The sequence below is a fragment of the Triticum aestivum genome, chromosome 3A (assembly GCF_018294505.1).
Source record: "Triticum aestivum cultivar Chinese Spring chromosome 3A, IWGSC CS RefSeq v2.1, whole genome shotgun sequence".
Classification (NCBI taxonomy): Eukaryota; Viridiplantae; Streptophyta; class Magnoliopsida; order Poales; family Poaceae; genus Triticum; species Triticum aestivum.
In genome coordinates, this window is record NC_057800.1 from 61,693,963 (window position 1) to 61,721,505 (window position 27,543).

The 27,543-nt window shown below is 46.2% G+C and overlaps 2 protein-coding genes and 1 non-coding gene across 4 annotated transcripts; all 3 read right to left on the minus strand.

The window, feature by feature from the left end:
* Positions 1-2,602: 2,602 nt before the first annotated feature.
* On the minus strand, positions 2,603-7,900 carry LOC123060286 (amino-acid permease BAT1 homolog). Its single transcript, XM_044482908.1, has 7 exons — positions 7,694-7,900; positions 7,328-7,591; positions 4,352-4,370; positions 3,863-4,264; positions 3,469-3,758; positions 3,243-3,372; positions 2,603-3,125 (listed from the first exon to the last, which is right to left on the minus strand). The coding sequence occupies exons 1-7, from the start codon at positions 7,822-7,824 to the stop codon at positions 2,778-2,780; spliced, it is 1,584 nt and encodes a 527-aa protein (XP_044338843.1). The 5' UTR covers positions 7,825-7,900; the 3' UTR covers positions 2,603-2,777.
* A 479-nt stretch (positions 7,901-8,379) lies between these two features.
* LOC123060287 (uncharacterized) lies at positions 8,380-11,561 on the minus strand. 2 transcript variants are annotated; one of them, XR_006427838.1, is made up of 4 exons: positions 11,426-11,561; positions 10,095-11,333; positions 9,061-9,142; positions 8,380-8,684 (listed from the first exon to the last, which is right to left on the minus strand). XR_006427838.1 is itself a non-coding variant. In XM_044482909.1 (3 exons), the coding sequence occupies exons 1-2, from the start codon at positions 11,559-11,561 to the stop codon at positions 10,096-10,098; spliced, it is 1,374 nt and encodes a 457-aa protein (XP_044338844.1). In that variant the 3' UTR covers positions 8,380-8,684; position 10,095. The 2 variants fall into 2 exon arrangements, 1 of the variants encoding a protein (XP_044338844.1); XM_044482909.1 differs by lacking the exon at positions 9,061-9,142.
* A 2,355-nt stretch (positions 11,562-13,916) lies between these two features.
* Positions 13,917-14,077, minus strand: LOC123063933 (U1 spliceosomal RNA). The gene has a single exon (XR_006430629.1). It is a non-coding gene; the product is annotated as a U1 spliceosomal RNA (small nuclear RNA).
* Positions 14,078-27,543: the final 13,466 nt, after the last annotated feature.

The window sequence follows — 27,543 nt, forward strand, 5'->3', positions numbered from 1 at the left end:
GAGTCGCAAAACCCTCCGAGGATTGCCTCTGCAGCCCTGCTACATGGTGGTGTTGCCCTCCAGCAAGCGAAGTCGCAAAACCCTCCGAGGATTGCCTCTGCAGCCCTGCTACATGGTGGTGTTGCCCTCCAGCAAGCGGAGTCGCAAAACCCTCTGAGGATTGCCTCTGCAGCCCTGCTACATGGTTTTGTTGCCCTGAAGCAAGTGGAGTCGCAAAACCCTCCGAAGATTGAACTAAAATCTTCATGAGGGGGGCAGATGGTAAGAGATGGATCATTAAGCCGTACGTACGGCCTGAACTTGAATCATCATTTTCTTTTAGTTCTATCCATGCCTACGTCTTTTGTGTGTATTGTATGTAATGTCGTGCAGTGTGTCTCGATAAAGAACAAATATGTGAGCTTCAAGACATATAATTGTCTTGGAGTGCTACGTAAGTCCGTGTGGGGATGCATATGCCAGTTTACTGTTGGGTTGATGTTGTAACCATTGTATGTTGTTTTCAAGTGTATGTCTATCTTGCTCTCAATAAATAAAGAAGTTGAATCCGCTGCCCCATGGATTTGTCCTATCAATACAAAAATTGAATCTATCTGTTGTTGGAAATTTATCGAGAATTTTTTGGATTAATGTCTTTGTGACAGACGGAGAGAGAAAAGGGGGGGCTCACTGTAATTGGTCGATAATTCTGAGGGATGTTTTGGGGGTATATAAAGCCATCAGACACAAGAGGGCAGAGGGGAGCCCTAGGGTGCGTAGATGCCCCTCGGACGCCTTTGGGCCTGCAGAGGCCTGCAGGGGCGCATAGGCACCCTAGGCCACCCAGGCGTTGGGCCTTGGCTCCAATGTCTCTTCACGCATCCTAAGCTTTGGGTTTTTTTCGGAATCTTTTGAGGCCCCATAATATGTATCAAATCAAATGGCAATTTTTTCCAACAATAATATAATATTTTATATTATCTTATTTTGATTTAATAGAAATTAGAAATTTTCTATAGAAAATTGGTGTGGTATGTAAAATACACATAGAGGAAAAAAGGATCCTAATCCAATATATTTTTCCTAAAATTCAAAAACAGCAGAAAACATGAACTGGTAGTGAGCACTGAATTAATATACTAGAGTTGTGCAGAAGATTACTCAGGAACTAGTAGACCGGGGACAGCATAAGCCATTTCATGCCGACTCTGAACCACCAGCAACTCCACTACCATAAGCAGTCCCCGGTTGACGCCTTGAAGAAGGGAAAATTTTATTTTTGCCAGTCTAGATTTTGCCAATTTTCCTTATGCCATTCTAAATTTTGACATTTCACTTTTGACACTCTTAACTTTTGACAATTATCACAATTGTCATTCCGTGGCAAAAGCAAAATAATTTTATTTCATTTTTGCCATGCTTATGTTGCGCACCCGTCGAAGCGTTTTGTACCTTCACAACGTGGCCTGTGTTGTGTCCACAGCAAACCCCTTTGCAATGCTCAACTGCCACATGTTCTGAAGCCCCTTTGCAACATAGATGATGTTGCAAAGCCCCTTCACAACACAAACAACGTTGCAAAGGCACCAGCACCTCGCTGTTGTTTGCAACACCATCCTTTGTTGCAAATCACCAGATTTAAAAAAAATGTCACATATCAATTCCCATTTTGTTGACACTCGTGCTTGCATAAAAACATCGAGCGAGAAAGAATTGAAGGAGTGGAAATGATTAAGAAGGCGCTCTATGAGGTGTTTGCAATAAGTCATGGATGGAACCCCATGGTGTTGAAGATTGAAGCGTTGTGACGACATCTATTTGCCTATGGTGGCTCTTCGACCATTCTTGTTCTTCTGAAAAACTTTGTTTCTTAGCAGATTTTGTTGCTGCGCTGAGTTTTCTATGTGTTGTGATATCGTTCTTCAATTATGTGCCTGAAAAACTTTGTTTCTTACTCCCTCCGTTTCTTTTTAGTCTGCATATAAGATTTGGTCAAAGTCAAAGTTTATAAAGTTTCACCAACTTTGTTTGAAAATATATCAACATCTACAATACTAAAACTATGTGGTATGAAAATTAATTTCATGATGAATCTAACAATATTGAATTCATATTGTGAATCTTGAAAAAAAAATCTATAAACTTAGTCAAAGTTGATAAAGTTTGACTTTGACTAAATCTTATATGCAGGGAGGGAGTATCAGATTATGTTGCTGCGTAGATGCTTTCCTTGTGTTAATAATTTAAGTCACAAAAAATTGTCTGGTTGCTTGAATGGCTGGTGAGCTTAGGGAGAGAGCATGTAGTGTTCTCTTTGCCTCATACTTCGGTTTGTTCCGTTGATTTGATGCTTTATTTTTAAATTTTCTTTAAATTTTAGTGGTTTCTTTAATGAAAAATAATGTGGAGTCATTTAAAAAATCCAAAATCCAAATCTCTCGCGAAACAAACACGATATGATTTACCCGCAAATTAAAGAAAAAACAGGTACTCCCTCCGTTCGGAATTACTTGTCACAGAAATGAATGTATCTAGACGTATTTTAGTTCTAGATACATTCATATTCGAGACAAGTAATTCCGAACGGAGGGAGTAAGATTTAGGGCAATCGCACGCCTTCCAGTCATGTTGAAGAAATTAATTACAACATCTCTCCTGTGGAAGGCCTTTGTATTCTATGAGATTTTATTAAGAATCTGGACACAACCAGCCTACAGTAGCTGCAGTGGACAACTAATCCTCCCAGCAAAATTCCCGTCACATGGCGTTCCGCCACAACAATTTCGCACACTTTGAAACTAGCCGCTCAAATTGGTGACGGGTCCCTTGAACCAGTGCCTAGCACTGACGACCCAAGACGTCAAGACGAGGATGAAGAGCCCGCCGACGGCGACCGGCGTGTAGTTGAGCGTGTCCCTGGTCACCGGGTACATCACCGGCAGCGAGAAGAGCACGGTGATGGTCACCACCCAGAGCACGGCCACCCACCCCACCAGCACGCCATAGCGCCCGAGGTTGAAGGGCCCCGGCACGAAGTGCTTCCGCGCCAGCGTCACCCGGAAGAAGATGGGCAGCGCGTACGCGATGTAGAGCCCGATCGTGGCGATCGACACCATGGCCTGGAACGCCACCAGGCTGCCCAGCGACTGCAGTTTCCAATCGGAGGGTTTATCAGCGCAGGATTAACTGGAGCATGTAGTTGTACTGTTGTAGTAGTACATTGACTACTGGGTGTCAATCCAGACAAGAGGGTTCATGTTTACCGGCAACGCCATGCAGAGGGAGACGAAAGCCGAGAGCCAGACGGCGTTGATGGGCACCTCGTGCTCGTTAACTTTGTGCCACACGGACGACAGCGGCATGGCGCCGTCTCTCGAGAAAGCATACGCCATCCTAGCCATCAAACACGTGGAAATTGTGAGATTTCAGATCTAGCTATGTGCCGATCGAGAAGTGCATGCAGATACCCAAGAAGACGATGATGATCACCTCGAGTTACTTGTGACGGAGCTCATGCCGCAGAAGTAAATGGCGACGGCGACGATCCCCAGGCAGACGATCCCGCCGACGCCGCTGCCGTAGCGACTCTTGAAGGCTTGGTAGAAGACCTGGGCGATGGCGTACCCTCCAGCTTCATTGTCGGGGCTCAGCAGGGAGGGTATGTCCTTGACGGCGAAGGTGACGCCGAGTATGTATCCCCAGCCGACCACTATCGATATGCCGATGGCGCTGATGATCCCGATGGGCCCGTTCGTGTCTGCGTTCTTGGTCTCCTCCGTCTGCGCGCATGCCAATGCCATGCATGCATGAGCAAAATAGCGTTACCAAGAGACCTACATATGTTGTCAGTGTCCTAACACCTACAAAAGCTCTCCTCAATTACCATATGCGCCGACGCGTCGTATCCTAAGAGCGTGTACTGGCTCATGAGGAGCCCCAGGAGGAAGATGTAGAGATGGCTGTGTATTCCGGCACTGTTGTCGGTGTTGAAACTGGTGAAGACGAACTTGGCACTGGCCCTCTCCGTAGCAACGGCCGGCACGGCGATCATGAGGACGAAGACACCTAGCATGTTCCAAGCGGCCGCGAACTGGCCGAAGAAGGAGAGCCACGCAATGGGGAGGCTGTTGATGAGGGCGTGGCTGAGCAGGATGGCGGCGTGGATGGCGATGACCTCGTACTTGGACGCCAGGTACCCTCCGCCGTTGTTGCCGCCGGTGCTCAGCAGGATGATCACCTGGATCAGCTGCGCCAGCGAGTAGTCCACGCTCGTTGTCACTGCCCACTGCAACAAAATTCTTTCTCCTGTCACTTCAGAGTTCAGAGTGAATGAGAAAACACATTCAGACAGACGAAGGTTGAGAGTTTTTACCTGTCCGACGATGTTAAACCTGCATGCATGCAACGCCAACGCAGCCGAGGGAGTAGACAACAAACATCACATCATTAGAGGCTGTCTCGAAACAGATAATTTACCGGAATGGTTCTTGTCTTGTCCCAACTAGAAGAACCATACTGGTTCTAAAAAAATTAGAAGAACCATACATACTGATAGGGAAAGTATCATGTGATACCATCCCTTAAATACTCACATGATACCAACTTTCAAACAGCAATTTTAAATGTTTCGTGTTCACAAGGCATGTGTCTACGGCACCTAAAAGAATCAGGTTCAAATTCGAAATACACATTGAGAAACCAAAAATGACAAATTTAGCATGAACAGTGTCACAAAAGAGTGAAGTGCACTGTAGGTCCTCGAACTATTGCAGGAGTATCACGTATGTCCTCGAACTATGAAAATCGTCATCCAGATCCTCGAAGTGCAATAAGTGTGTCATTCAGGTCCAAAATCTGCCTAACCCCATCTGACTGGCCAGCTAGCACTGTTAACCGTGACACGCCAGATAGGGGCCCCGTAGGATAACGGATGTTGGTGGACAGTGCATCGGCAAACAGTTTTCATACGCGATGAACAATGCACGGGTGAAGAGTAAATTAAAAAGATAGCAAAAAACAGTCAAAAATCCGATAAATTTGAAAATGTTCACAAACGATAAATTCGAAAAATATTTGTTCATGACTTTGAAAAAATGTTCGTGAACAATAAATTTGAAGATGTTTGCAAACGATAAATTTGGAAAATATTTTAAAAACATATTTGTTCATGACTTTAAAAATATATGTGGTTTGCGACATAAAAAAAGTTCATGAACAATAAATTTGAAAAATATTTGTTCACAAATTTATAAAAATGTTCACGAACGATAAATTTAAAATCATGTGTGATTTGAGAACATTTTTGTAAGCTGTGAACATTTAAAAGAAATATTTGTGACTTGTGACTTTAAAACAATGTTTGCGAACGATAATGTAAAAAATGTCCGTTACCTGTGGGTCCCCCTATCCGACTTGTCACGGTCAACGGCACCAGCTGGCCAGTCAGATGGGGTCAAGCAAACGTTGGACCTGTATGCCACGCTTACTGCACTTCAAGGACCCGGATAACGATTTTCATATTTTGAGGACCTACGTGACCCCCCAGAAATAATTCAAGGACCTACAATGCACTTTACTCGTCACAAAAAGGCAAAAGCAAAATTAACACTATTCACGTCTAGATCTTTTTTTTCTCAATGTGCATTTTGAATTTGAAGCTGATTTTTTATGGGTTGTAACACATTCCTTCTGAACAGTCACATTTTTTCGAAAAATTAAAATATTTAGAATTGATTTTTTTAAACAATGAGAGCATGTGGATCTGGGAGTTGATATCACTGTATATTCTCCCCATACTAATAGTAGCATATACTACTCCCTCCGTGTAAAAATATAAGAGCGTTTAGATCACTTGATCTAAATGCTCTTATATTTCTTTACAAATGGAGTACTATTCAATGATATCACTGAATGTTCTCCCCATACTAATAGTAGCATATACTACTATCCAAACACCCGTCACCATCAAATCAAAATCAGATTTTTCCCAGAAAAAAAAAATCAAGATCAGATTCTATGGCGTGAATCAGGAGTCTAGTGGCCAGCCGCACATGTCAAAGCACGCAAGTGGAGCGAGCACATGAACACAAGCCAAAGATCCACGTCACCCCGTTAAACAACGTCAAATGCAGATCCATTTGCACTAGCACAGACTGGCAACTTTGATTCCATCTGATTGGATGGAGCAAAGAAAAAGATTATTCCAATTTCTATCCCGATTCTGATTGTCACAGAATCTGCTAGCTAAGACGGTTGTGGAACTGCCAGCCGCTCCGACGGTTGGTGGCACGGAGAAGAATCTTGATGCCTCGGCTTCCGCTAATAGATAAATAGGGTTAGTCCTCGTAGGGGGAGGGGGCGCTTGGGCGGATGTGGACGTTTCTTTTTCAAGTCAATTTTTTGAGCTTCGGTCCTTCTCAAGTTCAGTTGTCAGACCATATTAGACGAGCTCCTCCGAGGCGCTGATCCTTATGGATATGTGCATGAAGACATCCCCGTTGTCATCGACAAGGTCAGACTGGCTTCGTTTTGGCGGTGGCAGTAGTCTCGTTTGATGGTACATGGACCTCGATGTTTTTTTTTATTATGTTTGAGGTGTTTTATATTTTTGATAAATCCTTATAATACTCCCTCCATTCTAAAATATAGTGCGCCCGCGCTTTCCGAGGTCGAACTTTGACCATAAATTTAACGAATGAGACCGACTGCGGCGGGAGAAAAAGTTACATAATTAAAAACTTCTTTCGAATACGAAATCACTGATATAACTTTTGCTCCCGCCGCAATCGGTCTTGATAGTTAAATTTACGGTCAAAGTTGAAGCACGTAGATAGAGGAAGCACTACATTGTGGAATGGAGGGAGTATAGGTTTGATCCTTTTCTGAAAGAAAAAAAGACTGCTGTGGAAATGTCGTTTGAAAAAGAAATAAGAATGGGATCATTTGGGCAGCGCACATGCAGTGCAGCATGGACTCTGTGTGCCGGCCGGACTAGATGTACTACTCGTGTTCAACCGGTCCAGTTCATGCAAAGAAATGAATCAAAAGATATTTGCACGTCTCTTTCCAGCTTGAGGCAAAACTACGCCCATTCAATTCAACATCTAATTTTCGCACTATAGTTTCAAGGAGAAGCACGTGCAGTCGCCTCAAAATTCGTCATGTCAAGACTTTTACGCCCCCTCCCTCCCAGAAATTCCAGGGTTTTTTATCTTGAGAAATGGATATTCCGGTATTGCACGGGCAGGACTTAACCACGTAGTACTCCAATTTCTTCAGTTCATTCATGGCGGGCTAGTACGAATTGCACGGTCGACTGCAATAAGTGAAGTGAGTTGAGTGATCTTACCATCCGGTGAGCCAGGAGGCGAAGGGGCCCCAGCGTCGCTCGGTGCAGAGCCTGGCGCTCCAGAAGTAGAGGCCGCCGGAGGTCGGGTAGGCGGAGCAGATCTCGGCCATGGCCAACCCGACGACGACGGTGAAGGCGCCGGCGATGGGCCAGCCGTAGACCATGGTGACCGGCCCGCCGAACTCGAGCCCCGTCCCGTACAGCGTCGTGATGCCCGTCAGCACCGACACGATCGAGAAGGTCACCGAGAAGTTGGACAGCAGCCTGCATGCATTCGCAGCACGCTTTAGCAAGTGCGATTTCTGAATCAAATGAAATGGAGACGGTGAAAAGTTAATGTGGAGTAGGACTAGGAGGAGCACGTACGAGAGATTGCGCTTGAGCTGCGGTTCGTAGCCGAGCAGCCGGAGCTTTTTGGAGTCGTAGTCGTCGGCGGATGTCGCGGCGGCGGCGGCCTCGTCGGCGGCGAGCCGGCTGTAGCTGCCCTGCCCTGCCATGCTCGCTCTCTTTCTGTTGCCTGAAGACTAATAACAACTACCAGTCCGAGATCCAGATGCTATCCGTCCAGATGGCTCATCACACGAGCTTATAGAGAGGGACGGAGAGTGCGTGCGCTAAGGTAGGGCCCGCCTGTCTGCCTCAGATTCCGTGGAGAATCCATCCGGCCATGTGAAATGGCGATCGCGTGCGTTGGGCGACGATCTCCTCCTGTCCCTCGTGCTGATTAGATTAGCCCACGCATCTTCACACGATCCAAGGGATTTTTGCCAACATGGTTCTACAGCCTGACTAGCTACTGGAATACAAGAAGGCTCGTTCAAGTTAACACAAAACTGACACGTTTCAGTAATGCAGAAAACCATGACAGTGTAAAGTTTCTACCACGTTCCAATAGGGTTACAACAGAAAGAAAAAAAAAAGGGACCGGTCTCGAATTTTCATGGTTTTAAGATTATTTTTTCCCAGCTCCCAAGATAACAATTATTCCATGAAGTTGTAATTTTCTTTTCCAAATTCATGGCCTCTCCTAAGAGAGACTCGCAGACAATGTATTTTGAAATTAGAGTCACAAAGCCAAACTGTCAGTCCTGCTTTCACAAAAAGACAAAGGATAGATGACAATCCGATGCATACATGATTAAGAGTCCTCCAGGACATTGTCACGCATGGTCCATCCACACATGCAAGCGAAACATACTAGCAAAGTAGATTCTACAGACGGTAAAAAGATTCACGAGAAGGCTCGCACAATTCAACTGAGCAAACTGGCTTCATCGACAAATTAGCAGCACGCGACATCGTCATCAGGAAAAAGAGTGGCGCCTCTTTGGATGATGCACGTTGTAGAATGCTTGGCCTGTAAGCGCAAAGAGCAGCAGATACATTAGACACCAAGCAAACAGAGAGTGAAGCCAGCGATATACTCCTGTGCTACGCCATGGTGGGGATAAAAATTCGGCAGCATAAAAAGGATCATTGACAATTACAACGCATAAAAATTCCAAACGCAATTTTCAGCTCCTTTTCTGAAGATGACACCCAAAGCTGACACAAAAATGACAAGACATGTAAAATCGGTTCAACCAAATAGGATATCATAATCCACCACAATGCCAAACACGGCCTTAATCAACACACTTGGTGTATCAACTAATAAGACAGTGTTATGTTATTACTATTATTAACCGAAAAAGGATAATTCAAGGCAAAATTTGCTCGTTTCAATAGAATACCATTCGTCGGGTCTAAAACACACCATCCTTAGCGCCTGGTGAAACTGCTGCACTCTTTATTAGTATGTCACATTCTGTTAGCCTACAAAAATATTCTTCAAAATTATCATAATAACTATGTTGCCCCTGAAGCTTAAATGAGCAAAAAGGAAAAGGAAATTGAAATGCTCATTGTTGACCAGCTTGCCTGTTAGCCAGCTTGTGTCAGTAAACAAGAGCATACAATAAGTTGACAATACAGCAATACAAAAGAATGGCTGAAGAAACATTCGCTGTGCTACTTAGGTTGATTGGGAGAAAATACCACCAAAACCCACACTGACATCCAAATGGTAAAAATCTATGCATGCATGTTGTTAGGCTATTTTAGGGTATACTTAATACATTAATGACCATGCTAATCGTTGGGCGAATGAAAAAAAGTGGAGTTCGTGAGATATGACTTAGAAGATCCTGCTTGATGTACATATAAAGATTAATACAAACTAGGCCCCAGTAAATCTGCAATCCAATTTGGCGTCTAAGAATAACCAAAAAGGCCTTAAGAATCAAAATAATGAAATAGCCCTTTCGGTTTACATTAATCTAGTAAAATCACATTAATATAAACCTACAAATACATACTCCCTCGGCACCAAAATGTAACACGTTTTTTGGTTTTGCATAGGGCATAAAAAACATCTTACATTTTGTTAAAGAGAGAGTATTTGCCAGTTTCTTCCTAAGATGGCAGTATATCCCTTTTTTAATGGTTCTTCACAAAACTCCAGTGAGGAGGAGCTATTATTTACATGGTCTACTTATTGATCCTTAAACCAACATTCAACTAGATGTCATTGTTAGTTGTTATATTATCAGCTGGGAGAGCTACTAGCTACATAACTGCAAGCGACATTAACAAGTCAAGTTTAACTAAATCAGAAAAAAATGATTGGGTATTGACTATTGAGAATGACGCTTAGAACTGGCTTAACTCATTTTTATAGCCTCACTCTGACACATGGTAAATATGTGCATACAAATACAGTACTCACCTCAGCGGTGAAAACCAGCCTCTTGACTCAGCAGATTTCCTGTGTAAATACACATAGACTGGAAATCTTCCAGCTGCCACAAATCTGTGTAAGTTTCTGTTTTTGGATCATAAACCTGTAGCAGCCCCGTTAGTTGCATCACAAAGACAATCCTCTCGTCATCTAACACCAGCAAAGGATAACTAAAATGATCCTCACGTCGGTAATAACCTGTGCTGTACTTTTTAACCCAGACACCTTTCTCACGATCCATCAGAAACCATAGGTCCATCGATTGAGGTGAACTATGATGAACCTGCGCCACCACTAAGGACCCATTCAAATTGGTTATGGAGAGAATCCCCACAGCTCTGGGGTCCTCGAAGACAGGAAGCACATCTTCTTCGTCATATAAGCTGCTGACTTGTTCCGGACCATCAATCGGCGGCATCCATACTTCTGTCTCCAGGTTGAATGCAGCTATGCTGGCTGGTTTGATGGTCACCTTCGACTGATACATGTTTGAAAAATCCATCAAGAAATACACGACCCCATCGATGGCCGCGCTTTTCATCGTGTGATCGGAAAAGACACGGCCCGGAGGTCCTGGTCTTGCCCTCCACCGTCCAGGGCTGCGGCCGTTGAGAGTCATGACCTCGCAGAGCTGCTGCGGACTAACCAGAGGGCGAATTTCAAGGAAGCGGAACGCCTTGTACACTCCTGTGGAGGGGACTTTCCCAAAAATGCACGAGTCCATGGATGCCTTTCTGGTCTTCAGCAAACCAGCATACTTCATGGAGATGACTTGCGACGAGCTGATGACAGCACCCGTGGCCGGGTCGAGCAGGGTGACAGGCACGCCCAGAGGGTGGCGCCCTCCGACGAGGCAGACACGGTCGAGGCGCGTGCGCTGCACTCTCAGGTCGGGGTCGGAGGTGCGTATCCGCTTGATGACGTTGCCGGAGAGCAGATCCACGATGCTGACGCCGCGGGACTCGCCGTCGGCGAAGGTGGTGGCGAGGAGCGGGCCCGGGTGGCGGGCCGCGTGGGCCTTGACGAAGAGCGGGTCCAAGGTGAGAGAGCGCCACGAGGGGCTGACGGCGCGGAGGCGGCATACATCCTTCGCCGGGAGACGCAGCAGGATGTCGTAGAGCGCGTCGCGGGGCAGCTCGCCGGCGATGTGTTCCGGGGGCCGCAGCTCGCCCCGCTTGTCCGAGTCCGACGACGGCGACGCCATCGCTGAGGTCGACAATGCTAGATCTGCAAACAGCACCACGAGAGCTAATCTGAGTAATGTGACCACGAAATGGTGAGCTCAAATGAAGCCGCGCGGGCGGAGCAAGAGTGAGAACCAGGGCGGCGTGGGGATCGCCGGCGTCGGTGGTGCGAGCGGACGGGCGGCGGCGAGGTCAGGGTTCCAGAGGTAGGTGTTTGGAGGTTGGGGTTGTAGCCTGGGACTGAGAGAATGGGAGAGGCTGAACAGCCCATCAGAATTGGTGTAGCCTGGGCATGGCCCAATAGAAGTTGCATAACAATTAATTGACGCACTTCAGCCCAGCAAGGCAGATAAATATTTCATGGTCATTCTGTTTTTTTTCTACTTTAAATGATCTGGGACTTCGAAAAGGTCCAAAAATTTAAAAAACTGAGGATTTTCAAATAAAATATTTAATAGATCATAAAATGTTTGTGGGTTGAAAATATGTTCCTAAAATTATAAGAAATGCTTTCTTATTCAAAAAATGTTCAAGATTTTGAAAACGAATGTTCAGAAAATCATAAAATGTTCACGATTTTTTAGAGTTCGTGTATTAAAAGAGATTCATGAAATTGAACAAAATTTCACCAATTCAAAAAATGTTCGTGAATGGAAAAATATACTAAAAATTAAAAACGGCTCGTGACTTACAAAATAGTTTATTTATTGTTAAAATGTTCGTTGATTCCAAAATGTACGTTAAATCAAAAAAATCTTCGTGTATTTCAAAAATTGTTCCAGAAAAATGTTCACGGCTAGAAATGTGCGCTGATTCAAGAAAATTGTTAAAAAAAATGTTTGCAAATAGTATAAAATGTTCATGAATTCAAAAAATATTCTTGGCTTCTGAAAATGTTCAAAAAATTGTAAAAGTGCTTATGAATTTGAAAATGTTCAAGATTGCAAATATGTTCATGAGTTAAAAAAACATTATTTCACGAGATTGAGCAAAATATGATCATGACTATTGGAGATTATAAAAAAAATCCCGTTACAATGCATGGGTCCTTTTGCTAGTGGTAGAAAAAATGTATTTGACGGTCACTAAAAAAGGATAAGTATTTTTTTTACTTTTTTTTACGATTCAAAGAGCTATATTGGTCAAGACATGATTATACAGTCATTGTATATACAAACCTCTAAAATCTAGGAATAAAGTTTATCCAAAGGCAATACCTTCAATATGGGCTAAGTTAGAGCATCTACGGCCGGACTAGGCAAATCAGACCACTCAAACGCCCGCGGACGTGACTGGGTGCGTCCGCAAACAGTGACATGTCACGCCTTATATTTGGTGTTGTACATTCGAGTCTCTCATATTTCATCCCATATAACCATACAAAACCATGCAAAATAAACCTACGTACCATGACAAGCTAGCACGCGTCATTGTCGGATATGAGGGGAGGAAACCGAGTGTGTTTGAGCGGGGTGAGGCAACTACATAGCTTCTTTCAAATTTCCTTCCCACCATCAACCAACGAGCGTGTCCCACCCGGTCCAATAAGCCGACGCTGTGTTGATGATGACATGATACCCCCATAGGGTGCCCATAAAGTGCGGCTTAATGGGTTTACATCTTGTAACTACCGAAAAATGGATTATCCTAGTTCAAAGAAAAAACAAATCACAAGGCGGGACAAAACAATATCCATGAAAACCATAAATCCTAGAGAGTACCGGAACAAAAAAACAAGTGGACAATCATAGTGAATTTGAATGACCATCTTCATAAAAGTCTGATGGTCACTAATCCACACAATCTAAGTAAACTGCTGCTTGCTCGCACGCGTTTTCCAAACGGACAACTAATCCCCATGACCACAGGCAGGAGCGAACCGATGCTCACCCAGGTATTGAGAAGGTCGATCGGTGGGATCTAACTAAGCGCCGCCATTAAAAAGAAATTGACTAATCGTTGGATGGAAACAAGCAAGCTTGTACCCCAGAAACAAAAGGAACGAGGTGTACTATATGACACAAACGATTCGCCACAAACTTGGGTTGGGTTAAGCTAGGACATTTAAACGGTTTTTGTGTGTCTCATTGTTTCATGCGTGAGGGCAAGTGCTCGACCGACCAACTTCCTATTTGGTTGATCGAATTATACGACACAAACGATTCGCCACAAACGTCACCTTCTGCGACGCATCTTTCTCCCGTTGACCGAGCATCACCGCATTGATCCTAACATCATCCTGAAATCATAGTGCGTCCCATTTTTTACTAGTGTGTTTCAGACTCTTTGTTCGACTCAATACATGTTTTGAAACGGACGACAATCGAGATAACCACATTGATGGGAAAAAAAGGTTGATGCTGCGCTTGTGGTTTGTCATTGAGACTTTTAGCAAGACACGTGCACTGCAGAGTTGGGGGTGGTCCTTTGAAGCTCAGACCATGCTTACGTTAACAAGCTTATATATAGACCATGCTTCAATAAGAAATTTAATTCAATGCGAACCTCAAAGTGAGGACTGAAATGTTAAGGGCCAATAATTCAGGGACCTAGATGTAAAAGGCAGCAAAGCAAAAGCTTAAGCCAGCTTCGAAACCAGGGGCCAAAATTTAATTTCGCAGAATTGGCAAGGGCTGCACGAACGCGTACCTCCTCTACCACAAATTACGACGTTCACTCTCCCACTTAGGGAGATGATAGGCCGGCGCACTCACCAGGTGCAATGTGTGCCACTAACCTAGGCCACGGGCCTTATTGATCGCCCGTCGACCCCGTCCAGGTAAGTATGGAACAAGGGTGCACCCGGCTCTCCTTTTATAGCGAGCTCTCCCGCTCGATGCTCTCGGCTAGGCGAGGTGGGACTGGGCTCTCTCAGGAGGTTAGCTGGGCTCGTGTTTGCTCGTGTCTGGGCACATCAACATACGTGGGCCTTGAGAGCCGTGGCAGCTTTGCCTTTCGTGGGCCTTGAGGGTGAGAAATGTCGTGTTTGTGGAGCCTCGGTCTTATTAAAAAAAATACTGATTCTATTTATTTTATACTCTTTCTATAGAAAAACTTTTGCTAAAGAAAGAGAATCGTTTTACAACAGCGAGGCATCTTCACAGTGCGATCGGCCTATCGTATGTTGGCAGATACAAAAAGGCATGGAGAAGACTGCCTCGAAGGGAATACAGGTTCTTCTGATTATGAAGTTGAAGCTAAATCTTGGACCTCGCTCTCGTCAGTCCAAGTCCCGGGAAAGATTCGTAATTTTTTGTGGCGATTAGCTAAGCACACCATCGCCACTGAATATGTTCGGCATGGAAGGAATATGGCCAACGATGACAAATGCCAGCTTTGCGGGATGTGGGATAGTTGGCGCCATTCACTCTTGGAGTGCTCTATTGCCCGTTGCGTTTGGGCTCTGGTCGATGATGATGTGGCTGACTATGTTCAAGCGTCGACTGAGCCAAATGCCAAGCTTTGGCTATTTTCAACTATCGACGACTTACCACATGCTAGTGTTGGAAATATGCCCAAGAGGCAATAATAAAAGCATTATTATTATATTTCCTTGTTCATGATAATTGTCTTTATTCATGTTATAATTGTGTTATCCGGAAATCGTAATACATGTGTGAATGATAGACACCAACATGTCCCTAGTAAGCCTCTAGTTGACTAGCTCGTTGATCAACAGATAGTCATGGTTTCCTGACTATGGACATTGGATGTCATTGATAACGAGATCACATCATTAGGAGAATGATGTGATGGACAAGACCCAATCCTAAACATAGCATAAGATCGTATAGTTCGTTTGCTAGAGTTTTTCCAATGTCAAGTATCCTTTTCTTAGACCATGAGATCGTGTAACTCCCGGATACCGTAGGAGTGCTTTAGGTATACCAAACGTCACAACGTAACTGGGTGACTATAAAGGTATACTACGGGTATCTCCGAAAGTGTCTGTTGGGTTGACACGGATCAAGACTGGGATTTGTCACTCCGTATGACGGAGAGATGTCACTGGGCCCACTCGGTAATGCATCATCATAATGAGCTCAAAGTGACCAAGTGCCTGGTCACGGGATCATGCATTACGGTACGAGTAAAGTGACTTGCCGGTAACGAGATTGAACGAGGTATTGGGATACCGACGATCAGATCTCGGGCAAGTAACATACCGATTGACAAAGGGAATTGTATACGGGGTTGCTTGAATCCTCGACATCGTGGTTCATCCGATGAGATCATCGAGGAGCATGTGGGAGCCAACATGGGTATCCAGATCCCGCTGTTGGTTATTGACCGGAGAGCGATCTCGGTCATGTCTACATGTCTCCCAAACCCGTAGGGTCTACACACTTAAGGTTCGGTGACGCTAGGGTTGTAGGGATATGTATATGCAGTAATCCGAATGTTGTCCGGAGTCCCAGATGAGATCCCGGACGTCACGAGGAGTTCCGGAATGGTCCGAAGGTAAAGAATTATATATAGGAAGTGCTATTTCGGCCATCGGGACAAGTTTCGGGGTCACCTATATTGTACTGGGACCACCGGAAGGGTCCCAGGGATCCACCGGGTGGGGCCACCTATCCCGGAGGGCCCCATGGGTTGAAGTGGGAAGGGATCCAGCCCAAAGTGGGCTGGGGCGCCACTTCCCCCTAGGGCCCATGCGCCTAGGGTGGGGGAAACCCTAAAGGAAGAGTCCTAGAAGGGGAAGGCACCTCCTAGGTGCCTTGGGGAGGAGGGATTCCTCCCTTGGCCGCCGCCCCCCTAGGAGATTGGATCTCCTAGGGCCGCCCCCCCCCCTAGGCTCCCTATATATAGTGGGGGAAGGAGAGCCTCTCAACCCACGCCTTTGGTGCCTCCCTCTCCCTCTCCAACACATCCTCCTCCTCCATAGTGCTTGGCGAAGCCCTGCCGGAGTACTGCAGCTCCACCACCACCACGCCGTCGTGCTGCTGTTGGAGCCATCTTCCTCAACCTCTCCTTCCCCCTTACTGGATCAAGAAGAAGGAGACGTTACGCTGACCGTACGTGTGTTGAACGCGGAGGTGCCGTCCGTTCGGCGCTAGGATCTCCGGTGATTTGGATCACATCGAGTATGCCTTCCTCATCCCCGTTCTTTAAACGTTTCCGCGCGTGATCTACAAAGGTATGTAGATGCAATCCGATCACTCATTGCTAGATGAACTCCTAGATGGATCTTGGTGAAACCGTAGGAAAATTTTTGTTTTCTGCAACGTTCCCCAACAGTGGCATCATGAGCTAGGTCTATGCGTAGTTCTCTTGCACGAGTAGAACACAAATTTGTTGTGGGCGTTGATGTTGTCAACTTTCTTGCCGCTACTAGTCTTATCTTGCTTCAACGGTATTGTGAGATGAAGCGGCCCGGACCAACCTTACACGTACGCTTACGTGAGACCGGTTCCACCAACTAACATGCACAAGTTGCATAAGGTGGCTGGCGGGTGTCTGTCTCTCCCACTTTAGTTGGAGCGGATTCGATGAAAAGGGTCCTTATGAAGGATAAATAGAAGTTGACAAATCACGTTGTGGCTTTAACGTAGGTAAGAAAACGTTCTTGCTAGAACCCTATTTCAGCCACGTAAAAACTTGCAACAACAATTAGAGGACGTCTAACTTGTTTTTGTAGCAAGTGCTTTGTGATATGATATGGCCAAAGTTGTGATGAATGATGAATGATATATATGTGATGTATGAGATGTTCATGCTATTGTAATAGGAATCACGACTTGCATGTCGATGAGTATGACAACCGGCAGGAGCCATAGGAGTTGTCTTTATTTTTTGTATGACCTGCGTGTCATTGAGAAACGCCATGTAAATTACTTTACTTTATTGCTAAACGCGTTAGCCATAGTAGTAGAAGTAATAGTTGGCGAGCAACTTCATGGAGACACGATGATGGAGATCATGATGATGGAGATCATGGTGTCATGCCGGTGACAAGATGATCATGGAGCCCCAAGATGGAGATCAAAGGAGCTGTGTGATATTGGCCATATCATGTCACTATTATTATTTGATTGCATGTGATGTTTATCATGTTTCTGCATCTTGTTTACTTAGAACAACGGTAGTAAATAAGATGATCCCTCATAATAATTTCAAGAAAGTGTTCCCCCTAACTGTGCACCGTTGCGACAGTTCGTTGTTTCGAAGCAGCACGTGATGATCGGGTGTGATAGATTCCAACGTTCACATACAACGGGTGTAAGACAGATTTACACATGCAAACACTTAGGTTGACTTGACGAGCCTAGCATGTACAGACATGGCCTCGGAACACAGAAGACCGAAAGGTCGAGCATGAGTCGTATAGAAGATACGATCAACATGAAGATGTTCACCGATGTTGACTAGTCCGTCTCACGTGATGATCGGACACGGCCTAGTTAACTCGGATCATGTTATACTTAGATTACAGGAGGGATGTCTATCTAAGTGGGAGTTCATTGAATAATTTGATTAGATGAACTTAATTATCATGAACTTAGTCTAAAATATTTACAATATGTCTTGTAGATCAAATGGCCAACGTAGTCCTCAACTTCAACGCGTTCCTAGAGAAAACCAAGCTGAAAGACGATGGCAGCAACTACACGGACTGGGTCCGGAACCTGAGGATAATCCTCATAGCTGCCAAGAAAGATTATGTCCTACAAGCACCGCTGGGTGACGCACCTGTTCTCCCTGCAGAACAAGATGTTATGAACGCTTGGCAGGCACGTACCGATGACTACTCCCTCGTTCAGTGCGGCATGCTTTACAGCTTAGAGCCGGGGCTCCAAAAGCGTTTTGAGAGACACGGAGTATATGAGATGTTCGAAGAGCTGAAAATGGTTTTTCAAGCTCATGCCCGGGTCGAGAGATATGAAGTCTCCCACAAGTTCTTCAGCTGTAAGATGGAGGAAAACAGTTCTGTCAGTGAGCACATACTCACTATGTCTGGGTTGCATAACCGCTTGACTCAGCTAGGAGTTAATCTCCCGGATGACGCGGTCATTGACAGAATCCTTCAGTCGCTTCCACCGAGCTACAAGAGCTTTGTGATGAACTTCAATATGCAGGGAATGGAAAAGACCATTCCTGAAGTATTTGCAATGCTGAAATCAGCAGAGGTAGAAGTCAAAAAGGAACATCAAGTGTTGATGGTGAATAAAACCACTAAGTTCAAGAAAGGCAAGGGTAAGAAAACCTTCAAGAAGGACGGCAAGGGAGTTGCCGCGCTCGGCAAGCAAGCTGCCGCGAAGAAGCCAAAGAATGGACCCAAGCCCGAGACTGAGTGCTTTTATTGCAAGGAGAGTGGTCACTGGAAGCGAAACTGCCCCAAATACTTAGCGGACAAGAAGGCCGGCAAAATGAACGGTATATGTGATATACATGTAATTGATGTGTACCTTACCAGTACTCGTAGTAGCTCCTGGGTATTTGATACCGGTGCAGTTGCTCACATTTGTAACTCAAAGCAGGAGCTGCGGAATAATCGGAGACTGGCGAAGGACGAGGTGACGATGCGCGTCGGGAATGGTTCCAAGGTCGATGTGATCGCCGTCGGCACGCTGCCTCTTCATTTACCTACGGGATTAGTTTTAAACATCAATAATTGTTATTTAGTACCAGCTTTGAGCATGAACATTGTATCAGGATCTCGTTTAATACGAGATGGCTACTCATTTAAATCCGAGAATAATGGTTGTTCTATTTATATGAGAGATATGTTTTATGGTCATGCTCCGATGGTGAATGGTTTATTCTTAATGAATCTCGAGCGTAATGCTACACATATTCATAGTGTGAGTACCAAGAGATGTAAGATTGATAATGATAGTCCCACATACTTGTGGCACTGCCGCCTTGGTCACATAGGTGTCAAACGCATGAAGAAGCTCCATGCGGATGGACTTTTAGAGTCTCTTGATTACGAATCATTTGACACGTGCGAACCATGCCTCATGGGTAAAATGACCAAGACTCCGTTCTCAGGAACAATGGAGCGAGCAACCAACTTATTGGAAATCATACATACTGATGTGTGCGGTCCAATGAGTGTTGAGGCTCGCGGTGGCTATCGTTATGTTCTCACCCTCACTGATGACTTGAGTAGATATGGGTATGTCTACTTAATGAAACACAAGTCTGAGACCTTTGAAAAGTTAAAAGAATTTCAGAGTGAGGTTGAGAATCAACGTGACAGGAAAATCAAGTTCCTGCGATCAGATCATGGAGAAGAATACTTGAGTCACGAGTTTGACACACACTTAAGAAAATGTGGAATAGTTTCACAACTCACGCCGCCTGGAACACCTCAGCGTAATGGTGTGTCCGAACGTCGTAATCACACTCTATTAGATATGGTGCGATCTATGATTTCTCTTACCGATTTACCGCTATCTTTTTGGGGGTATGCTTTAGAGACTGCCGCATTCATTTTAAATAGGGCTCCGTCGAAATCCATTGAGACGACACCGTATGAATTATGGTTTGGGAAGAAACCTAAGCTGTCGTTTCTAAAAGTTTGGGGATGCGATGCTTATGTCAAGAAACTTCAACCTGAAAAGCTCGAACCCGAGTCGGAAAAATGCGTCTTCATAGGATACCCTAAAGAAACTATTGGGTATACCTTCTACCTCAGATCCGAAAGCAAGATCTTTGTTGCCAAGAATGGATCCTTTCTAGAGAAGGAGTTTCTCTCGAAAGAAGTAAGTGGGAGGAAAGTAGAACTTGATGAAGTATTACCTCTTGAACCGGAAAAAGGCGCAACTCAAGAAAATGTTCCTGAGGTGCCTGCACCGACTAGAGAGGAAGTTAATGATGATGATCAAGATACTTCTGATCAAGCTCCTACTGAAATTCGAAGGTCCACAAGGACACGTTCCACACCAGAGTGGTACGGCAACCCTGTCTTTGAAATTATGTTGTTAGACAACGGTGAACCTTCGAACTATGAAGAAGCGATGGCGGGCCCGGATTCCGACAAATGGCTAGAAGCCATGAAATCCGAGATAGGATCCATGTATGAAAATGAAGTATGGACTTTGACTGACTTGCCTGTTGAGCGGCGAGCCATAGAAAATAAATGGATCTTTAAGAAAAAGACAGACGCGGATGGTAATGTGACCATCTATAAAGCTCGGCTTATCGCTAAGGGTTATCGACAAGTTCAAAGGGTTGACTGCGATGAGACTTTCTCACCGGTAGGGAAGCTAAAGTCCGTCCGAATCATGTTAGCAATTGCCTCATTCTATGATTATGAGATATGGTAAATGGACGTCAAAACGGCATTCCTTAATGGTTTCCTTAAGGAAGAATTGTATATGATGCAGCCGGAAGGTTTTGTCGATCCTAAGAATGCTGACAAGGTATGCAAGCTCCAACGCTCAATTTATGGGCTGGTGCAAGCATCTCGGAGTTGGAACATTCGCTTTGATGAGATGATCAAAGCGTTTGGGTTTACGCAGACTTATGGAGAAACCTGTGTTTACAAGAAAGTGAGTGGGAGCTCTGTAGCATTTCTCATATTATATGTAGATGACATACTTTTGATGGGAAATGATATAGAACTCTTGGACAGCATTAAGGCCTACTTAAATAAAAGTTTTTCAATGAAGGACCTTGAAGAAGCTGCATATATATTAGGCATCAAGATCTATAGAGATAGATCAAGACGCCTCATAGGTCTTTCACAAAGCACATACCTTGATAAGATATTGAAATTCAATATGGATCAGTCTAAGAAGGGATTCTTGCCTGTGTTACAAGGTGTGAAATTGAGTTCAGCTCAATGTCCGACCACGGCAGAAGATATAGAAGAGATGAGTGTCATCCCCTATGCCTCAGCCATAGGTTCTATTATGTATGCCATGCTGTGTACCAGACCTGATGTAAACCTTGCCGTAAGTTTGGTAGGAAGGTACCAAAGTAATCCCGGCAAGGAACACTGGACAGCGGTCAAGAATATCCTGAAGTACCTGAAAAGGACTAAGGAAATGTTTCTCGTTTATGGAGGTGACGAAGAGCTCGTCGTAAAGGGTTACGTCGATGCTAGCTTCGACACGGATCTGGATGACTCTAAGTCACAAACCGGATACGTGTATATTTTGAATGGTGGGGCAGTAAGCTGGTGCAGTTGCAAGCAGAGCATCGTGGCGGGATCTAAATGTGAAGCGGAGTACATGGCAGCCTCGGAGGCAGCACATGAAGCAATTTGGGTGAAGGAGTTCATCATCGACCTAGGAGTCATACACAATGCGTCGGAGCCGATCAAGCTCTTCTGTCACAACACTGGAGCTATTGCTCTTGCCAAGGAGCCCAGATTTCACAAGAAGACCAGGCACATCAAGCGTCGCTTCAACTCCTTTCGTGAAAATGTTCAAGATGGAGACATAGATATTTGTAAAATACATACGGACCTGAATGTAGCAGATCCGTTGACTAAACCTCTCCCTAGAGCAAAACATGATCAACACCAGAATTCCATGGGTGTTCGATTCATCACAATGTAACTAGATTATTGACTCTAGTGCAAGTGGGAGACTGTTGGAAATATGCCCTAGAGGCAATAATAAAAGCATTATTATTATATTTCCTTGTTCATGATAATTGTCTTTATTCATGTTATAATTGTGTTATCCGGAAATCGTAATACATGTGTGAATGATAGACACCAACATGTCCCTAGTAAGCCTCTAGTTGACTAGCTCGTTGATCAACAGATAGTCATGGTTTCCTGACTATGGACATTGGATGTCATTAATAACGAGATCACATCATTAGGAGAATGATGTGATGGACAAGACCCAATCCTAAACATAGCATAAGATCGTATAGTTCGTTTGCTAGAGTTTTTCCAATGTCAAGTATCCTTTCCTTAGACCATGAGATCGTGTAACTCCCGGGTACCGTAGGAGTGCTTTGGGTATACCAAACGTCACAACGTAACTGGGTGACTATAAAGGTATACTACAGGTATCTCCGAAAGTGTCTGTTGGGTTGACACGGATCAAGACTAGGATTTGTCACTCCGTATGACGGAGAGGTATCACTGGGCCCACTCGGTAATGCATCATCATAATGAGCTCAAAGTGACCAAGTGCCTGGTCACGGGATCATGCATTACGGTACGAGTAAAGTGACTTGCCGGTAACGAGATTGAATGAGGTATTGGGATGCCGACAATCAGATCTCGGGCAAGTAACATACCGATTGACAAAGGGAATTATATACGGGGTTGCTTGAATCCTCGACATCGTGGTTCATCCGATGAGATCATCGAGGAGCATGTGGGAGCCAACATGGATATCCAGATCCCGCTGTTGGTTATTGACCGGAGAGCGATCTCGGTCATGTCTACATGTCTCCCGAACCCGTAGGGTCTACACACTTAAGGTTAGGTGACGCTAGGGTTGTAGGGATATGTATATGCAGTAACCCGAATATTGTTCGGAGTCCCGGATGAGATCCCGGACGTCACGAGGAGTTCCGGAATGGTCCGGAGGTAAAGAATTATATATAGGAAATGCTATTTCGGCCATCGGGACAAGTTTCGGGGTCACCGGTATTGTACCGGGACCACCGGAAGGGTCCCGGGGGTCCATCGGGTGGGGCCACCTATCCCGGAGGGCCCTATGGGCTGAAGTGGGAAGGGATCCAACCCAAAGTGGGCCGGGGCGCCACTTCCCCCTAGGGCCCATGCGCCTAGGGTGAGGGAAACCCTAAAAGAAGAGTCCTAGAAGGGGAAGACACCTCCTAGGTGCCTTGGGGAGGAGGGATTCCTCCCTTGGCCGCCGCCCCCCTAGGAGATTGGATCTCCTAGGGCCGGCCCCCCCTAGGCTCCCTATATATAATGGGGGAAGGAGAGCCTCTCAACCCACGCCTTTGGTGCCTCCCTCTCCCTCTCCAACACATCCTCCTCCTCCATAGTGCTTGGCGAAGCCCTGCCGGAGTACTGCAGCTCCACCACCACCACGCCGTCGTGCTGCTGTTGGAGCCATCTTCCTCAACCTCTCCTTCCCCCTTGCTAGATCAAGAAGAAGGAGACGTTACGCTGACCGTACGTGTGTTGAACGCGGAGGTGCCGTCCGTTCGGCGCTAGGATCTCCGGTGATTTGGATCACGTCGAGTACGCCTTCCTCATCCCCGTTCTTTGAACGCTTCCGTGCGTGATCTACAAAGGTATGTAGATGCAATCCGATCACTCGTTGCTAGATGAACTCTTAGATGGATCTTGGTGAAACCGTAGGAATTTTTTTGTTTTCTGCAACGTTCCCCAACAGCTAGCATGATCAAGTTAGTTGTTACTCTATGGGCTATGTGGACAGCAAGAAGAAAAGCGATCCATGAGGGAATCCTTCAGAGTCCACATGCCACTCATGGCTTAGCTTCATATCTGAATTGGAGTCCTTGAAAACTGAGTCTTGCAAAGCAACGCATCCAGTTACAGGTAGGATGCGGGTGAGAAGTACAATGAAATGGACAGCGTCGAGCCTCGGGGTGGCGAAGATACAAGTTGACGGAGGTTTTGCAAGAAATGGTAATAGTGGCGCATCCGCTACGGCTTGTCGTGATCACATAGACCTTTTATTGGGTTCATCAGCTATGGTATTCACTGACATTTCAGACCCGGCAACATTGGAGGCACTCGCTTGCCGTGAAGCTCTATCTCTTGCGCTGGACTTGTCCCTCGACAAAATTGTTATTGCATGTGATAATAAATCAGTGGTGGCGAAGATAAAGAATAGAATTGAAGGAAGGTATAGTGCAATCATTAAAGAGATTAATGCTCGGGCGAGAGAACTCACAAGCTGTGATTTCATTTTTGAAAGTCGTACTATGAATGTTGATGCACACAATTTAGCTAAATTTTCTACTTCGTTAGATGTTGGTCGCCATTTCTGACTGGGTTTACCTCATGACCAGTTTGTTATTCCTGTAAATCGAGCTGCTACTTCACAATAAAGTTTTGGTTTACCACTTAAAAAAAACAGCGAGGCATGGCAAGGGACTAGCCTGACAACGAGATGTTTCAATCAAAAAGGAAAAAATGAGGACGAGAGGGGACACGATCGGTCGACGGGCTCACCACACAAGCGTCGAGGCGGCCGGGAGCAACAGGAGCATGCCGATCACGGCAACGGCGACACGAACGGCGACGATGGCGCCATGGCGGTGGCTGCCAACCGGCCTTATCCACGAGGGCCGCGACTCTTGCGAACTACGGCGACGCGCGTGCCAGCGCACGGCCACACGAGTTTAACGACGGTAAGGAAAGTACCACGCGCGGACGCTTCACCATCAATCAATCGATCCATCTCTTCTACCGGCCGTCCACTCATTCAGCTTGACACATACGCACGCTCGCTCGCTCACCGCGTTCTCCACGCGCCGCGAAGCGTCCCGGCAGACGTGCCTGCTCCGGTCGCGCCAGCTCGACCTTCGTCCGAGACGCGTCACGCGGAGGGCGGGCAACGTGTCGGCGAACGCACACGGGTGCTGTATTTTAAAACGTTTTTGGTTTGCCCCGTCACCTGAGCTGGTCGCGCCACTCTGGGGAAGAGGACGAGGAGCAGCGGAGCGGAGCGGGCCGAAACGCCGGGGCTCTCCCGCCACCGCCGCAAGTTTCGTTCGAATCGGAGGCGTCCCGCGCGCGCCGCCGTGCGCAAGCGACGCGGCCTGAGGGACCGGGCGGGCCCCGCGGCGCACTCATCAAGTTGATCTATGTAGCCATGTGGAGGCCGGACCAGGACGTACTGTGCGTACGCACAGCTTTTGGGGCCTTGCCTGTCGACTGGCGCGACCGAATTCCCGAGCCTGCCCCTGCCTGCCTCCCGCGAGTTAAAAAAACGAAGCTGCATTTGCTGACCCGTCCAACAAAATATTATGGGGCTGTTTGGTTCTAGGCCTATCCATGCCACACTATATCATACAATGTTGCTACACTTGCATAAGGTTAGTTCTTTAAAATGAGAGCCACAAATTGACAAGCCTAAGGAAATCTTGCCACAATTTTTGAGAGTATGTGATGTGGGACCCTAGTATGGCTTGCCTAAGGTGTGGCTTGAACCAAACACCCACCCAAGTTGGTCAAACTTGCCTAACCTTAGGTGTGGAAACCTTAGGCAAACTTAGTCTCAAACCAAACAGCCCCTATAACCGCAGCGATCTTCACCCGTTTATCTCGTGCGGAATTTATGCATTCTGGCGACCTTGTAGTATCCAGCCAGCTGCTGTACCACGACACAGAAGTTCTTAACAGCAACTCAACACGCCAATCCATTTGAATTGAAATAAACACAGAAGGCAGCCCAACGATCCGATTCAAACGGATGTGCTTCCATTTTTTGTCCACCGTACGACCCTTTTTCGGTTCAAATTTGGGCCATGTTTGCATCGGCACGGATACGAAACGGCCTTTGTCCTCCACTAACCCGTCAGTCGGTGGCACATTGGCCATCCCGTCTTCCTCCCAACAACAACCAGCACACTTGGCCTACCCGTCGTCGCCGCCGCCGCCCGGTTCCGGTGGCCAGCCGTCCACACCCACGTACCTCCCCCCGCAGCACACCACCTTCCAACGCCCCCGACCTTGCCGCCACCGCCCTCTCGCCACACGCTTCCCCCTGCCTGCAGCACCCAAGCGTCGTGACCTCACTTGCCAGACGCCGCCACGCTCGTTGGACGTCGACGGGCCTGCTACTAGGTCTAGGGGAGGCACGAGGCTCTTCACCGGCCAGCTTCTTCCACGACGCCCGCAAGGTGTTCGACGGTTTGCCTGCAAGGTACAAATGGACTCTGCCGACGAGTTCTTTTTCCACAATTTTCTTTGAGACTCGGATGATTCTTCATCCGACGATGAGGAGCTCGTGCCAGCTGTGTTGCTCGTCATGACCATAGTAGACAGCGGCCGATGTTCAGGGCCTCGATCTCGGGGCACACTCCAGCGTTGAATCGCAACCGAGAGAGCGGTCATTTCCTTCTCTAGAAGGATTAATTTGAAACCCCCAGCCCGCTCTTCAAAAACCTCAATTTTTGGCGTTGTTTCCTTATGGCTAGATATTTGTTCAGCCGTATCCGGGAGGGGGCGGTGGCATACAATAAGTATTTCGAGTGCAAGGAGGATGCCCTGAGAAAGATTGGCTTCTTCTCTTATCTGAAATGCACTGCAACAATTCAGATGCTTGCATACGGAGTTCCCCGATGATTTCATTGATGAGTATGTCTGAATGAGCGAGTTGACGTGCCTAGAGCCCATGTGTAAGTTTTGGAGGGTTTGTGATAGCAGTGTTTGGCCCGGAGTACTTGAGAGAGCCAAATGATGCAGATACAACCCGGTTGTTGGCGATGAATGCCAACAGGGGCTTCCAAGGGATGCTTGGTAGCATAGATTGTATGCACTGAGAGTGGAAGAACCGCCTTTCTACTTGGCAGGGGCAATATAGGGGCCAGGTCAAAGCTTGCATTGTCATACTCGAGGCCGTGGCTTCACAAGATCTCTGGATTTGGCACCCTTTCTTCGGCATGGCTAGATCTCGCAACGATATCAACGTGCTTCAACGCTCTCCGGTGTTTGCTAGGCTTGCAGAAGGCAACTGCCTGGAGGTCAATGTTGAGATCAATGGCCATCATTACAACAAATGATACTACCTACCCGACGATATCTATCATCACTCATCAGTGGACTACTTTTGTGAAGACAATCCTCAACCCTGCAGGAGAGAAGAGGAAGAGATTTTCCCAAGAGCAAGAGAGTGCTAGGAAGGATGTGGAGCGTGCCTTTGGTGTCTTCAATCTCGATGGGCATCGTTCGGTATCTTGCTAGAACTTGGAGTACCAAAAAGTTGTGGGAGGTGATGACTGCTTGCGTGATCATGCACAATATAATCATAGAGGATGAGTGCCCATAACGTATCTATGACCGAGGGTTTCAGTTTCAGGATAAAAATGGTGTGCCTGAGCATGGAGGAGCGGCAACGTTTCACCGAACGTCATCATCAAATGCATGATTGGTGCTACCTCTCGAGCACTGCGTTGGTTTTCCCCGAAGAGGAAGGGATGATGCAGCAAAGTAGCGTAAGTATTTCCCTCAGCTTTTGACAACCAAGGTATCAATCCAGTAGGAGGCTACGCACGAGTCCCTCGTACCTGCACAAAACAAATAAGTCCTCACAACCAACGCGATAAGGGACTGTCAATCCCTACACGGCCACTTACGAGAGTGAGATCTGACAGATATGATAAGATAATAT